The following is a 16,015-nucleotide window of genomic DNA, read 5'->3' as shown; positions in this document are numbered from 1 at the left end:
AAAGGTGCATCATCTCCCAGGCTGAGCTCGGCTCAGTGCATCCTCCGTTAGCATGGCGGGGTCACTTCTTACAGAACAGTTGGGAAAAGTGACCCCCACAGACCTGTTCTGCTGTAACCGTCACAGTAGGAGATCCGCTACACAGTAGTTATTGGGAGAGACTGAGTAGGTTAGGTCTTGTTTCTCTGGAGTGAAGGAGGCTGAGAGGGTGACGATAGAGGTATATGAAGTTATGATAGGACAGATAGCCAGTGTCTGTTTCCTGTGGTAGGGCTGTCTAAAACTAGAGGGCATAGTGCTAAGGTGAAAGGGAGGAGGTTTAAAGGGGATCTGAAAGGTAAATGTTTCACACAAAGAGTAGCTAGTTACTGAAATGAGCTGTCAGAGGAGGTGATGAAGACAAGAACAGTAACAACATTTAAGAGGCGTTGTGACAGGTACTTGAACGAGCAGAGCATAGAGGGATATGGAATTAATGTAGGCACGTGCGATTGGTACAGATAGGCATGGTGGTTGACATAGACACATTGGACTGAAGGGCCTGTTTCTGTGCTGTACAACGCCATGACTGTGACAAGTTGATGGGCACGTGATATTTGTAAACACTGCATTCTTATAGTGCCCCTTTTAAGCATTCATTTATGGGTGGGGGACCAGAATTGATGGGAGAAGATAGTGGTGAACAGTTGCACTCCATCTGAGGTGGGTGCTCCCACAGTGCTGTCGGGGGGCTTCCAACGAGTGACGATGAACGAGCAGCAATATATTTCCATTCAGGATTGTGGGTGCCTTGGATGGGTTTGCTGTAAGAGGAGAGATTGATAACCAGACCTGTGTTCTTTCGAGTTTAATAGGAGGTGAGGAGGACTCATTGAAACTTCGAGTTCTTACAGGGTTCAACAGGCTGGCTGCAGAGAGGATGTTTCCCTTGGCCAAGCAGCCAAGGACCAGGGGGGGGTCACAGTCTCAGAATTAGACTGCTGAGGACTGAGATGAGGAGAATTTTTTTTCACCTGGAAGGTGGGAAACATAGAGGAAGTTGGAGACTCAAAGAGTCGTACAGCACAGAAACCAGCCCTTTAGCCCATCTCATCCGTGCTGACCTTCTTGTCCATCTACACTAATCCCAGGTTAGATCCGTATCCTTTTATGCCTTGCCTATTTGGTCAAAATGCCTCTTAAATGTTGTGACTGTATCTGATTCCACCACCTCCTCGGGTGAACGTTGGAGATATCAACCACTCTCTGTTTAAAAGAAACAACACTATCTATGTTATGACCTTGCACCTTATTGTCTACCTGCACTGCACTTCCTCTGTAGCTGTGACACTTTACTCTGTACTGTTATTGTTTTTACCTGTACTACCTCAATGCACTCTGTACTGACTCAATGTAATTGCACTGTGTAATGAATTGACCTGTACGATCGGTTTGCAAGACAAGTTTTTCACTGTACCTCGGTGCAAGTGACAATAATAAACCAATACCAATACCAACCTTTCCCCTCACATCCTCTTAAACTCCTCCCTCCCCCTTAAACCTATGCCCTTTTGTTTTTGATACCCTTTCCCTGAGAAAAAGATTCTGAATATCTCTACCTCTTATAGTTTTATGCATCTCTATCAGGTCCCCCCTCAGCCTCCTTCGCTCCAGGAAAAACAAGCCCAGCCTATTCCAGTCTCTCCCCATAACTAAAGTCCTCCAATCCAGGCAGCATCGTGGTGAATCTCCTCTGTACTCTCTCCAGCTTTGGAGAGCTGCGGAGGTTTGGTCATTGACTTCATTCAGAAGGGATAGGCTTGTACAGCACAGAAATGGGCCCTTATGGCCCACCTTGTCCATGCCCATCCCATTTGCCCATATTCTTCTACACATCTCCTATCCAAGTACCTATCCAAATGCCTCTTAAATGTTAGATTTCTGAGTATTAAGGGACAAGATATGATGAGGATGGGGCAGGAATAAAGTGTTTGAGGGAAAAGATCAGCTACAATCTTGATGAATGACGGGGCAGAGTAAGGGGTCAGCTGACCTACTCCTGCTCCCAGTTCTGATGCTCTTACCGACCTGCAGGTGATGGTGCCTCCCTGTGCCCACCTGCAGGTGATGGTGCCTCCCTGTGCCCGCCTGCAGGTGATGATGATGTCTCCCTGTGCCCACCTGCAGGTGATGGTGTCTCCCTGTGCCCGCCTGCAGGTGATGATGGTGTCTCCCTGTGCCTGCCTGCAGGTGATGATGATGTCTCCCTGTGCCTGCCTGCAGGTGATGATGATGTCTCCCTGTGCCTGCCTGCAGGTGATGGTGCCTCCCTGTGCCTGCCTGCAGGTGATGGTGCCTCCCTGTGCCTGCCTGCAGGTGATGGTGTCTCCCTGTGCCCGCCTGCAGGTGATGATGATGTCTCCCTGTGCCTGCCTGCAGGTGATGGTGCCTCCCTGTGCCCGCCTGCAGGTGATGGTGCCTCCCTGTGCCCGCCTGCAGGTGATGGTGCCTCCCTGTGCCTGCCTGCAGGTGATGGTGTCTCCCTGTGCCCACCTGCAGGTGATGGTGTCTCCCTGTGCCCGCCTGCAGGTGATGATGGTGTCTCCCTGTGCCTGCCTGCAGGTGATGATGATGTCTCCCTGTGCCTGCCTGCAGGTGATGATGATGTCTCCCTGTGCCTGCCTGCAGGTGATGGTGCCTCCCTGTGCCTGCCTGCAGGTGATGGTGTCTCCCTGTGCCCGCCTGCAGGTGATGATGATGTCTCCCTGTGCCTGCCTGCAGGTGATGGTGCCTCCCTGTGCCTGCCTGCAGGTGATGGTGTCTCCCTGTGCCCGCCTGCAGGTGATGATGATGTCTCCCTGTGCCTGCCTGCAGGTGATGGTGTCTCCCTGTGCCCGCCTGCAGGTGATGATGGTGTCTCCCTGTGCCCGCCTGCAGGTGATGATGGTGTCTCCCTGTGCCCGCCTGCAGGTGATGGTGTCTCCCTGTGCCCGCCTGCAGGTGATGATGATGTCTCCCTGTGCCTGCCTGCAGGTGATGGTGTCTCCCTGTGCCCACCTGCAGGTGATGGTGTCTCCCTGTGCCCGCCTGCAGGTGATGATGGTGTCTCCCTGTGCCCGCCTGCAGGTGATGATGTCTCCCTGTGCCCGCTGCCCTTGTCCCTGGTGGTAGAGGTTGTGAGTTTGAGAGCTGCTGTCGGAGTAGCCTGGGCGACTAACTGCAGTACATTGTGACGATGGTGTACATTGGAGCCATTATGTGCCAGTGGCGAAGGGAGTGTACGTTTGGGGGGGGGCGCTGATGGGGTGCCAGTCAAGTGGGCTGCCTTGTCCTGGATGGTGCCGAGCTTCTTGAGAGTTGCTGAAGCTGCACTCATCCAGGGAGGCAGAGAGAACTCCATCACACTCCTGACCTATAGATGGTGGAAAGGCCTCTCGATGTCAGGAGGTGAGTCACACCTCTGATCCACATCCGTATCAGGACAGCACAAAGCACCTTACAGTCAACGTACTTTTGAAGTGTAATCACGATAAATGTGAGAAGTTCCACAGAGTGCCATTTCATATCATAAGTACGTGACCATCTGAGTCCAAACGTTCCACTTTGAAGGGTTACATTAGTTCTCTTTTGGTGTTGTACAAGAAGGATTGTTCCTCTTCTTGGCAGCTTGTTTACTGGCCATTCTTTGTTTTAGGATAACAGTAAGAAGAGCTTGAGTATGGGCCTGGGTGCAGACACATTGGATTCCCATCCCTCGGTAAGTTGTTTTCCAGGTGCTTAGATTTCTAACATTCCTTAATTTTCTCCTCTGTCCCAAGAAACCTGATGGTGGAATGGTGCTGACCTGGCAGTTACTGCACAGGAGTATCGGACAGGGAGCCACACAGTGACAGTCAGACTGGGATGAGGTAGAACGGTGGAAAATTTCTGGCAATAAAAAGGAGCCATTCGGCCCATTGGGTCTGTGCTGGTCAAAATAAAGCTAGCCAACATAATCCCACCTTCCAGCAGAGAATCCTTAGCCCTGGAGGTCACAGCTGTTCAACTACACACCTAAGTACTGTTCAGAAACGACAAGGGTTTCTTACCTCCCCCTCCCTTTCAGGCACGGAGTTCCCGAGCCCACCTCCCTTTCCTCATCTCCCCTCTAATCCTTCTACTGATTACTTTAAATCTTCTCTTCCCTGGTTAATCACCCCTCAGCTGGGGGAGATAGGTTCTCCCTATTTACTCCCTCCAGGCCCCTCATAATTTTATAAACCTCAAGTCTCCCCTCAACCTTCACTATTCCTAAGAAAACAACCCGGGCCTATCCAACCTTTCCTCACAGCTGAAATTTCCCAGTCCAGGCAACTATAGGATTTTGGAGCAGAATTAGGCCATTCGGCCCTTCGAGTCTGCTCCACCATTCAATCATGGCCAATTTTATTTTTTTTCTCAACCCCATTCTCCTGCCTTCTCCCCGTAACCCTTAACCCCCTTACCAATTAAGAACCTATCAATCTCTGCCTTAAATACACCCAGTGACTTGGCCTCCACAGCCCTGGCAATGAATTCCACAGATTCACCTCCCTCTGGCTGAAGAAATTCTTCCTCATCTCAGTTTGAAAGGGGCATCTCTTTATTCCGAGGCTGTGCCCTCGGATCCTGGACTCTCCTTGTAATTCTCCACTGCACCCTCTCCAGTGCAGTCACTCCTTTCCTGTAGTGTGGTGACCCAGACCTGCGCGCAGTACTGGAGCTGTGGCCAAACTACTCTCCTCTTGGAAGGAGGCCGGTTGGCCCATCAAGTCTGTGCTGCTTCACAGAGCAATCCAATCAGTCCCATTCTTGCACTCACTTTGTATCAACACTCTCAGCTCCCCTCCCTGGTTCTGCCGCCACCCACCTACACTAACAACAACTTACAGCCGCTAATTAACCCAACGACCTGTCCGTCTTTGGGACGTGGGGGGAAACCAGAGCACCCGGAGGAAGCCCACAAGGTCGCAGGGAGAACGTGCAGCCGGAAGGCCTCAGAGGTCAGACTCGAACCAACCTCAGCATTACCTTTATGGATCTGCTGACATGTTCTCCCTCTGTACCTCCGCACCACTCAGTATTCTGCTACTTATTGTGTACTCAAAACAAATAGCAAATCTTTATTACACTTACCCAAAGTAGACTGGGCCGAGGTTTGGGCACATCATCCGATGGTCAGCAGCTCCGGTACAACCCCTTCCCAATTGGTCATTGACCTGAAACATTAACTCTGCTTCTCTCTCCACAGATGCTGCCTGACCCGTTGAGTATCCCCAGCATTTTCCCTCTTTATTTTTAATTAGCCCCACATTTATTAGACAGTAGATAGAAAGCCCGAGGAGGGGAGTGGTGTTGTACTTGTTTACTCTCGACATTATGGTTGCCTACAGTGATAGTGCCTGCACTCTGTGGCGCTGTTATCGGGTGAGATCACTTTCTGTGCTGTTTCTCAGGAAGACTATAGGTTACATTTGGACTGGAAAAGAAAACTATCTAATGGCTCCTCATCCTCACAGCCTGAAACAGAACACCAGTCACTGCTGGGAAACTCCACCAGCAGCCTGAGTACTCCAGAGGTGGAGAGCTCCAGTTGCAGCAGTCAGACCTTCAGAGGTTAGTACGGATGCGGGGTATGGGTTACACCTTGCCAGCACGCAGCCAGCAGCAGGTCCCCGCGCGGCTGAAGCTGTCTGCACTGGTATGCAGGGAGGGACCAGTGTGTGTCAGCACAGACGACACGGGGCGGTGCAGCTGGTAGTGCTGCTGCCTCACGGCTCCAGTGACCCAGGTTCGATCCTGACCCCAGGTGCTGTCTGTGTGGAGTTTGCAAGTTCCCCTTCTCCCCCGGGTGCTCCAGTTTCCTCCCACATTCCAAAGACGTCAATAGGTTAATTGGCCGCAGTAAATTGTGTGCATTAGTGGTAGATTGGGGAGTTGACAATGAGAATAAAATGAGTTGGGGCAGATGCCACTTCCTCTCTGCTTCCAATTCAAGAGTTAGCTGTTGGGGGGTGGACAAATTTGTCCTCACTGAGAAGTGGGCTCAGTAGAATGTGAGAGTAGCACAAGGGCGGTGAGACCACACCTGGACTATTGTTTCCAGCGATAGGAAGGATGTGATTGAGCTAGAAAGGGTACAGAAAAAATTGACAAGTATGTTACCGGGACTGGAGGGTTTGAGGAGAGACCGGATAGCCTGGGACATTTTTCCCTGGAGTGTAGGAGGCTGAGGGGTGACCTCATAGAAGTTTATAAAATCATGAGGTGTATAGATAAGGTGAATGGTCATCATCTTTTTGCCTGGTAGGGTAGTCTAGAGGGCATAGGTTTAAGGTGTGAGGAGAAATATTTAAAGGGGACCCAAGCAGCAACTTTATCCTATAGAGGGCAGTGGGTGTATGGAACAAGCTGCCAGAGGAAGTGGTAGAGGCGGGTACAATCACAATGTTTAAAAGACATTTGGACAGGTACATGGATAGGAAAGGTTTAGAGGGATATGGGCCAAATGCAGGAAAATAGGACACAAGAAAAACTGCAGATGCTGGAAATCTGGAACAACACACAAAGCACTGGAGGAACTCAGCAGGTCAGGCAGCATCTATGGAGGGAAATGGACAGTCAACATTTGGGGTCGAAGTCCAGATGAAGGGTCTCAACCCGAAATGTCAACTGTCCATTTCCCTCCATAGACGCTGCCTGACCCGCTGAGTTCCTCCAGCATTTTGTGTGTTGCTGCAGGAAAATGGAATAAGCAACCTGGTTGGCATGGGTGAGTTGGGCCAAAGGGCCTGTTTCCTTGATATTTCTAGAATGGCCTTAAAAATACCAAGAACGATTGACACCAGGTTAAAGAGGGAAGTGAGCAAAACATGCCCAGAGGAAGGTTGTAGGAAGAGAGAGCACGAGAGCATGCGAGGGGGAGCCAGAGCCCAGGGAGGCTAGAGGTCCTGCTGACAGGCCAGAGGGGAAGGAAGTGAGACCCTTTGGTGGGGAGGTGTGGGGGGGGGGGGTGTTGTTACAGAGATAGGAGGGGGGAAGACCCAGGGATCTGAATACAAGATGAGAACATTTGCAGCCCAGATGTGGCTGCATCTGACGCCAAAGTACGTCAGTGGCTACAGACGTGGGAGCAGATCTGCAGTCAATGTATTGGCCACAGTGGAGGATAAGATGTGTGCCTTTATTAATGAGTTGCATATGTGGGTGCCCTGCTGCCTCTCATTCCACATTCTGTGTGCTTTCACCATGCAGAAAGACTGGTGAAGAAAGAAAAAATACTTGAATTAGATTCAGTCGAAGGAATCAGCAAAGTAGAATACCGAATCCTCAGGATATTAATTGTCATGTGAGTATTGAACAATGGATCGGGATGCTTCATGTATCACATGGTGTGAAAGGAGCAGGAATGTGGTAGTGTGTCTCCCAAGGCAAACTGTGGTTGTTGTTGGGACTGTAAACTCTGTCACCTCCTGGAGGAGTTCCTCAACCCTCCTGAAGGACCGACAGATTCCTGGACACAAAAGCTCCAAGAAGCAACATCTTAAAGCAAATGAAGATTGTTTTTTAATTTCCTAAAAAACTGATCAGTGAACCCCAGTATAACTAGCAATCTTCAGTATTTTAAACCTGGTGTTGAATTGATGCTGTGATTCAAATGTATTAAATCATCTTCAGTAATGTTAGATTGCACCAAGATGTCACTCTTAAAGGGAGCAATGATTATTTTTGAAACTAAAAACAATCTGCTGGAGGAACTCAGCGGGTCGAGCAGCATCTGTGGGAGGGAGGGAATTGTCGATGTTTCAGGTCCTGATGCAGGGTTTCAACTCAAAACATTGACAATCCCTTTCCTCTCACAGATGCTGCTCGACCTGCTGTTCCTCCAGATGTTTTGTTGCTCCAGATTCCAACATCTGCAGTCTCTCTCTTATCTTTTATTGGTATTGGTTTATTATTGTTACTTGTACCGAGGTACAGTGAAAAACTTGTCTTACAAACCGATCTTACAGGTCAATTCATTACACAGTGCAGTTACATTAAGTTAGTACAGAGTGCATTGATGTAGTACAGGTAAAAACAATAACAGTACAGAGTAAAGTGTCACAGCTACAGAGAAAGTGCAGTGCAATAAGGTGCAAGGTCACAACAAGGTAGATTGTGAGGTCAGAGTCCATCCCATTGTATAAGGGAACTGTTCAATAGTCTTATCACAGTGGGGTAGAAGCTGTCCTTAAGTCTGGTGGTATGTGCCCTCAGGCTCCTGTATCTTCTACCTGATGGAAGAGGAGAGAAGAGAGAATGTCCCGGGTGGGTGGGGTCTTTGAGTATGCTGGCTGCTACACCAAGACAACAAGAGGTAAAGACAGAGTCCAAGGAGGGGAGACTGGTGTCCGTAATGCGCTGGGCTGTGTCCACAACTCTCTGCAGCTTTTTGCAATCTTCAAACCAAATTTCTGTCGCCTCCTGAGGAATTAGAGACGCTGGTGAGCTTTCTTGGCCATGGCATCCACGTGGTTTGTCCAGGACAAGTTGTTGGTGATGTTCACTCCCAGGCTTTTTATAAATTACAGCTGCTGTGTTAGTGTGATGGGTTGGGCATTTGGGGATGACCAAGGCAAAGAAATGCCTCCCAACATGGGTGCCACTCATTAAATGCAAAAAAAAACAACTCATTGTGGATCAGTTGAGATGGAGACGGTGAAGGAGATGCCCGAGACTGATGCTGCTGAAACAGAAGGGTGCTCGGTTCCTCAAAATGTTTGCCTCTGTGCATTGGAAGAAGACTAATTGTTGTCCTTTATGAAATGTTGTTAACAGGTTACTTGTTAACAGGAGTTAAAAAACCTCACTGTATAGATGACAGACAATAGGTTACAATGGTTGTGCAGAGGTTAAATTACTGGGCTAGTAACACAGAGACTGGACTAACAATCCAGACCCAAGTTCAAATCCCACCTCGGCAGCTGAGAGACTTAAATTCAGAGGGATTAAATTGTTAAATCTGAAATGTAAATGAAAGTGACTGAACTGTTGTCGAAAACCCAAAATAAAGCACTCAACAGGTCAGGCATCATCTGTGGAAAGAGAAAGTGAGTTCAGGTCAATGACTCTTTGTCAGAACTCCCACCTAGATCACTAATGCCGTGCAGGGGAGGAAATTTGGTGTGGCCTTTATGTGACTCCAGACCCACTAATGGAGTACAAGGGCCATTGGAGTTGGCTGAAACTCTGGTTTTGCCAGTGATGCCAGATCATGGAGACCAAATAATGCTGCTGAGGGTCTTCACACCCATGGGCAGGTCAGTGACTGAAGGAAAGGTTTTTCCACCTGCCAAGGTTTTGTCAAGGCCAGGTTTATTGCACCCGCTGCCTTTTTCAGTGGGATGGTGGGAAGAGCCCATTGCTTCTACTGATAACTCTGGCCAGCCCTGCTGCAGGATTGCTGAATGTACTGTCATTGAGAAAAGGCTTCGACTGTGGGTGGTTTCTCCTTCAACTGATGCTCCCTCTTGTTCCCTGGAGGAACAGTCGTGACTCATCTGTCCGTAATCTTCTCACCTCCGACCATTCACTTTGTGGTTCTCCAAGTGGGAAGTGGCTCCATTTTCCTCTATGTAACCCAACCCCAGAGGTCAGAGACTGAATCCCAGTCAACCTTGGGGGCAGAGTGTTGTGTAGCACAGACTTGGCTGTCTTGGAGGCCTCTGTGAGATGTGAGCCAGGCCAGTGCCTGAGTTGAAGCATGGCTGGCAGTCTGTATAGAAGAGGGTAACAGGAACTGAGGAACAGGGACAGGAGCCTGGAGTCTGAAAGGCCCGGATAGAGTGGACGTGAAGAGGATGTTTCCATCAGTAGGAGAGTCTAGGATCCGAGGGCACAGACTCGGAATAAAGGGACGTCCTTTTAGAACTGAGATGAGGAGGAATTTTTGCATCTGGAGGTGGTGAATCTGTGGAATTCGTTGCCACAGAGAGCTGTGGAGGCCAAGTCATTGGGTGTATTTAAGGCAGGTTCTTGATTGGTTGGTAAAGGGGGTTAAGGGGAGAAGGTGGGAGAATGGGGTTAAAAAAAATCAGCCTTGATTGATGGGCTGAATGGCCTAATTCTTCTACGTCTTATGATCTTATGGAGCACAGTGTTCACACAGCCTCCAACAGGCAGAGCATCACAGACTGTGGTCTTCCAGGTATGGTTTGCATAAGAACACTGGTATCTCCCAGATCTTGATGCAAAATTGTGCAACAGTTGGCTGTTGTTGTTGAAGGATGTATTACGGGTTCATTTGTTTAAAACCCTATGGACTTACGGATTTGCTGGTATATATTTTTCCAGAGTCATTATTCTCTTGGCATCCTCCATTTACATGACATACAGAGTTTTCTCACTAGAGCAACAGCTGGGACTCCTGGACGCAGCCTCCCAGTCAACCTCCCACAAGAGGTAAGCTTGAAGCCAGCATCTGAACAAATGTAACCATTTGATTTCCATGCACCAGAGCAGGGACCTTTTTGCTCTGTGGTGACTTGACAGGACAGGGTTCTAGAAGTGGGGAGTGATCTTGCTCCATGTTGTAGCTCAAGCATTGAGGTAGTGTTGAAACCCATTCAAATGAAACCTCAGGCCCCTTGAAGCTGCCTGACCTTCTGTCCCCACAAAATATCAGAGAAGGAGCCCCCTTCACGCTCTGTACTTGAATATCACCCAGCAATTTTCTCATTTCTGAATTATCTGTGAACGTTGCATCTACTGCCAATTGTTTGTAGTCGGACCCTGGTGGAAGTCAGTGTAATGGAGGTGTGCACAAAGAAATCTAGACATGGGATCTGGCCAGTTATCTACATCTGGCGTCAGAGGGAAGGGGAGGAGAGTGAATATGATTCCCAGAGGAACAGAGGAGAAAAATGTTCCTGTTGATGTCAAAATTCCAAGCTTGAAGGTTGTTGCTTGGGGTCTAGCTGCAACGCACAAGAGGCTGGAAAAACTCAGCAGGTCGGGCGGCATCTATGGAGGGAAATGGACGGTCAACATTTCGGGTCAACTGTCCACTTCCGTCCACAGATGCTGCCTGACCTGTTGAATTCCTCCAGCCTTTTGTGAGTTGTTCCAGATTCCAGCATTTGCAGTCTCTCGTGTCTCCATGGTATCTAGCAGGCTGGTTGATCTGCCGGCTTCAGTTCTACTGAGTGAAACCACGCTCATAGAACTGGAGAAAGGGAACTTCACATGTCAGAATCTCACAACTCAGAAGGAGAATTTTTTAAAAACTGCAGATGCTTGAAATCTGAAACAAAAACAGAAAGTGCTGGAAATGGAGGTCAGGCGGCATCTGTGGAAAGAGAAACAGAGTTAACATTTCAGGTCGAAGGCCCTTCATCTCTCTAGTAACTATCCGTCTGTGATTTTGGCTCAGTTTTTCTCTCTCTGGTAGTACAGCCTGACCCACAGCTCACGTCCCATGGTCCTGCTGTTAGCAATACACAACACAGACGAAGAAGCATAATGTTTTTCTTACTGCCACATTAACCCATTAGATGTGGTCTCGCCCTATCACAGATATTCCCCCTATCCTGTTCACCTTCACTCTGCCGTCCTCGTGTCATTCAAAGCTAACTTTGTTTTTCTCACTTCCTTGGTTGTAACGAAGGGTCTGCAACCTGAAAGGTTAACCCAGTTTCATCTTCCACAGGTGCAGCCTAACCTGCTGAGTGTTTCCAGCAGTATCTTTTCTGAGGCCAGAAGGAGACCATTCAGCCCTTCGTGTCTGTGGAAGCTCTTTGAAAACCTGTCTGATTTAGTCCTACTCCCCAGCTTTCTTCCAATAAATCTGTAAGCCGGCTGTTCATTTGGCTTCTGATGGGTCCCATCGAATCTGATAACTTCTGGTTACTGAATTCCAATTGAACAACGTGTGAGTGTGGAATTTTTCCAGTGGGGGAGGCAGCCATGGTCTCCCGGCAGAACCGTCTGTTCAGTCCGATTCCCCACTCTTTCCCTGCGCCCTGCCGATTGTTTCTCCTGCAGTGTTTGTTCAGCTTCCTATTGAAAGCTGTTTCCCTCTGCTTCATTCCCGCCCTCCTGCCATACCTACTGTCACTTGTGTAAGTCTCCACATATCCTTCTCAGTTCACTACATCCTCCTAAAGTCAGGGGCCGGAGCTGTGCGGTGACTCCAGCTGAGAGCCACCCAGTGATTTGTAAAGGTCAGCATGACTTACTCTTCCTCAGAGTCATAGATTCCTCCAGCAAGGAAAAAGATCCTTCAGCCCACCAATTCCACATGACCATCGAGCACCCATTGATCCTATAGTAATTCTATAAGAGTCATAGAGCCATACAGCACAGAAACAGGCCCTTCAGCCAACTGGTCTATGCCAACCACATTTTCCGTCTAAGCTAGTCCCATTTGCCTGTGTTCGGCCCATATCCCTCTAAACCTTTCCTATCCATGTACCCATCCAACTACTATTTAAATGCTGTTAATGTACCTGCCTCAACCATTTCCTCTGGCAGCTCGTTCCATATACTGACCACCTTCTGGGTGAAAAAGTTGTCCCTCAGATTCCTATTAAATCTCTCCCCTCTCACCTTAAACCTATGCCCTCTAGTTCTTGGTTCTCCAACCCTGGAAAAAAGACTCTGCGTATTGACTCTATCTATGCTCTTCACGATTTTGTACACCTCTATATTCAATTCCCCTCTTTACAAAGGTGTACTCCAAGTGCTTTCTTAATCACCTCATCCACTTGCTTACTGACCTTCAAAGAATATCCACCCACCTCAAACTAGTTACTCATACCAACTGTTTCTCCTAAAGTTTGACCCTTGTCCAACTTAAACTGCATCTGCCAAGTACTTGCCCAGGTCTCATGAAGCTCCCCACCATTCTCCTCACTATATACCACATTGATGAGTTTTGTATCACTCCCTATAACCAGATCATTTATATATAAGAAACGCTGTGGTCCTACTGTAGACTCATAGATTCATACAGCATGGAACAGGCCCTCGGTCCACCACGTCCACAACCAGTGGGCACCCATCCACATCGATCACACCTTCCAGCACTTGACCCCTCACATTCTCTGCCTGGGCGATTCAAGTGCTGGTCGGGACATTTCTTAAACACTGTCAGTGACTCTGCTCCCACCACGCTCTCTGGCAGTACATTCTATGACTCACCACTCTCTGGGTGAAGAAGGTTTCTGGGAAGACCCCACCGCACACTTCACTATAGTCTGAAAATAAACCATTCACTCTAGGAAATTACCGGCACTGAAGTTACCAGCGTTCTGTCTGTATAATGAGCTCCATTGTCTGAGTCTCCATGAGGTGCGACTGAGTTGTCCTGAGAACCCTCATGTACAACACCTATGGTGGAGCCTGCAGGACTTCATCATCACTTCATGAAAAAGAGGGTGAGGTTATTGTACGCAATCGGTGCTGGGTGTCTGTTATTAACCCACACTTCACCGAGGGTCCCTGGAGAGAGTCTCTAACTGTTTTCCCACTATTGACCTCTAGTTACCAGGTTCATCCTCACCCCAGCCCTACTTCTGTTGACAGGTTGTAGAAGGTGAAATCCTCTGGTCCTCCGACACCTCCTAAAATCCAAAAAGGTCTTGTCTTTTTCCATTGAGACCCCTCCATCAACCACAGCAAAGACTTCAGCACAGTAGCTGAGGCCATTTTCTGACACCTCTTCCAATCTACTGCTCAACAGATTCAAGGTTTCCTCAGGTAATGGCATCAGGGTGATCCCAACATGTGGGGAGAGCTTGGGGTATTGGGGAGCGGAGGGGTCAGGGTCTGTCCTCAATGTCATTGGAGCTCGCTTTGTGTGCAGATGGAACCTGCCTGTCCCCTGACGCTGCTGGCTGTAGCTTCATGCAGAGACAAGCAGCCACTGTTTGCAGTGAGGTCGGAAGTGGGGTTTGATTTTGTGTAAATGATCACTCCATGTTTATCCTCAATTAACATCAAACAACTGGTGGGATTTTGCTTTGGAACCCAGTGAAACACCATGTGATCTGCTCACTCCCATGTCTTGTTATGTTCCAAGTACAGTAGGTTCCTGAGGTTTTGATGAAGCCGTTGGCTCGCAGTGACTCAGCAAAGGACCAGACAACACAGAGGCTCTATTACCTCTTGTAGTCACTGGATGGGACCAGAATTGGAAGAAGCCGTCTACTGCCACTCACAGACTGTGACCAGCTCACGTCTCCAACGCACTGTGTTGTTACCACAGCACAAAGCCTTCAACATTGGAGGACTTGCACAAAACCCAAAAAGTAGCCTAATTTTTAATTTATTTGTTGAATAAATTTCTGAGGGATTGACATTCTGGGATATCAGTCCATTCAAAAGGTTAAAGTATCTCCAAGTCACCTCTACTGCCCTGATGCTAGGTAATCCAGCACTGGCTACCCCTAGACTTGAGAGTTCTCCTTGCTTCTAATCATTTGTGAATTGGACACCAGGACCAGTTGTTGACGAGGCATTTGTGACACCACTCACTGTGCAATGGAAGACACGGCCTTCTGATGCAGCAAAGGAGACTGCAGCCGAGCGGAGTGGAGCTCTCAGTCCCCTGCACATCATCGGCACCTCGACACTGGAAGGGTGCAAGTTCTGTGTTCCCTCCCCACCCACTGAATAAACTGTACCACTGACCTGGCCCAGACACTGCCTCGCTTTGTTCCACATCTTCGCTCACCAGGTACTGGTTGTTACTGTGCTCTCCGCATCTCGAGAAGAAGCGTTTGCAGCCATTTACGTTGTGAAAGGACCCACCTTTGGATTTTATGTGAATGTTACAGTAATTAAAAACAGACCCTTTCGTGTGTTCAGTGATACAGGGAGACAACGTCTGTTCCTGGTGTGGAGAGAGCGTGGTCAGTGGAAGGAAGGAGGTTGCTGGAGGGAGCGCTGTCAGTGGAGGGAGGGCCATCCTTGAACATGATGGTGATCAGTGGGGAGTAGGGTCGTCATTGGAGAGAGGGGTGGGATGGCCACCGATGGAGCAAGTAGCAGGAGGGACCACCACAGGATGCCTTGGAGGGAGAGCCTTTGGTGGAAGGAAAGACCAAGAGCCAGAGAGCATGGAGGGAGGGCCATTGATGGAGGGAGAGTGGTGAGCAGCGGGAGAGCCACTCACCGTACGCTGTGGATGGATGTTTGCTGAGTATCCTGAGAAGATAAGAAGGCTAAGAGAAGAAATTGCTTTAAGGTGCAGCGGGCAGACACATGTCTGTGTTGGGAAGGGCCAGCGGGATGTGGGAATGTGTCAGAGTGACGGTGGAGTGATTCAGCATTGAGGTGTGAGTACTCAGCAAAGGGGAACGTGGAGCCCCCGTACTGGGGGTTGTGAAATGGTGAAACATTTGGGTTGTAAATCCCAACGAGGTAATCGGGAGAGTTTTGATGTACAGGTTGCATTTCTGACAGTCAAGTTCTAACCTGCAAACCGGGTCTGGGCTCTCCTTGGGCTTCATACACTGGCTGCACTCTTGCTCATCAGAAATACCTGCCTGTTTTTCTCATTTGGTTTAATAAATGTAACAATGATGTCCCTGTGATCCTTCTCAGTGTTTCATTCTACCTTCATTGGAGTTGGTCACACCTGTTCGTGCAGGGGTTGGGGAAGCAGAGGTCTGTGTGAACATCGAATGGTGGGGCGAAGATGGGGTGGGGGTGGACAAGGATCAGGGAACGGGTGTGTCTGGAGGGACAAAGGTGTGCTGGGAAGTTCCACCAGCAGCTAGGCTGGGGCAGGAGGGTGAGCAATGTCACTGATGCAGATGTGTCGGGGACGACTGGGGCTGAGAAGCACAGGTTATCCACATAAGATGCTGAGTTGCAAACAGTCTGGCCTGAAGAATTCATGCACAGGCATCTCCCACCCCTCAACACCAAGTTGTGTGCGTATGTGTGCATGTACGCACATACAAGTACACACATACATGTACACACATACACAGACATACATACATGCACACACATACCCGCCCCCACACAC

The 16,015-nt window shown here is 48.9% G+C and overlaps 1 protein-coding gene across 1 annotated transcript in view; it reads left to right on the top strand.

Moving 5' to 3' along the window:
* gramd2aa (GRAM domain containing 2Aa) overlaps window positions 1-15,575 on the top strand; it is a 58,089-nt gene extending 42,514 nt beyond the window's left edge. The window contains exons 9-13 of the mRNA XM_052042580.1: window positions 3,674-3,736; window positions 5,454-5,613; window positions 7,252-7,345; window positions 10,333-10,440; window positions 14,065-15,575. Coding sequence (XP_051898540.1) covers window positions 3,674-3,736; window positions 5,454-5,613; window positions 7,252-7,345; window positions 10,333-10,440; window positions 14,065-14,083 — 444 coding nt within the window. The 3' untranslated portion in view covers window positions 14,084-15,575. The remainder of the gene's footprint in view (window positions 1-3,673; window positions 3,737-5,453; window positions 5,614-7,251; window positions 7,346-10,332; window positions 10,441-14,064) is intronic.
* Window positions 15,576-16,015: the final 440 nt, after the last annotated feature.

This window comes from Pristis pectinata, chromosome 32 (genome assembly GCF_009764475.1).
Source record: "Pristis pectinata isolate sPriPec2 chromosome 32, sPriPec2.1.pri, whole genome shotgun sequence".
Taxonomy (NCBI): Eukaryota; Metazoa; Chordata; class Chondrichthyes; order Rhinopristiformes; family Pristidae; genus Pristis; species Pristis pectinata.
This window is presented reverse-complemented; position numbering and strand designations above follow the sequence as displayed.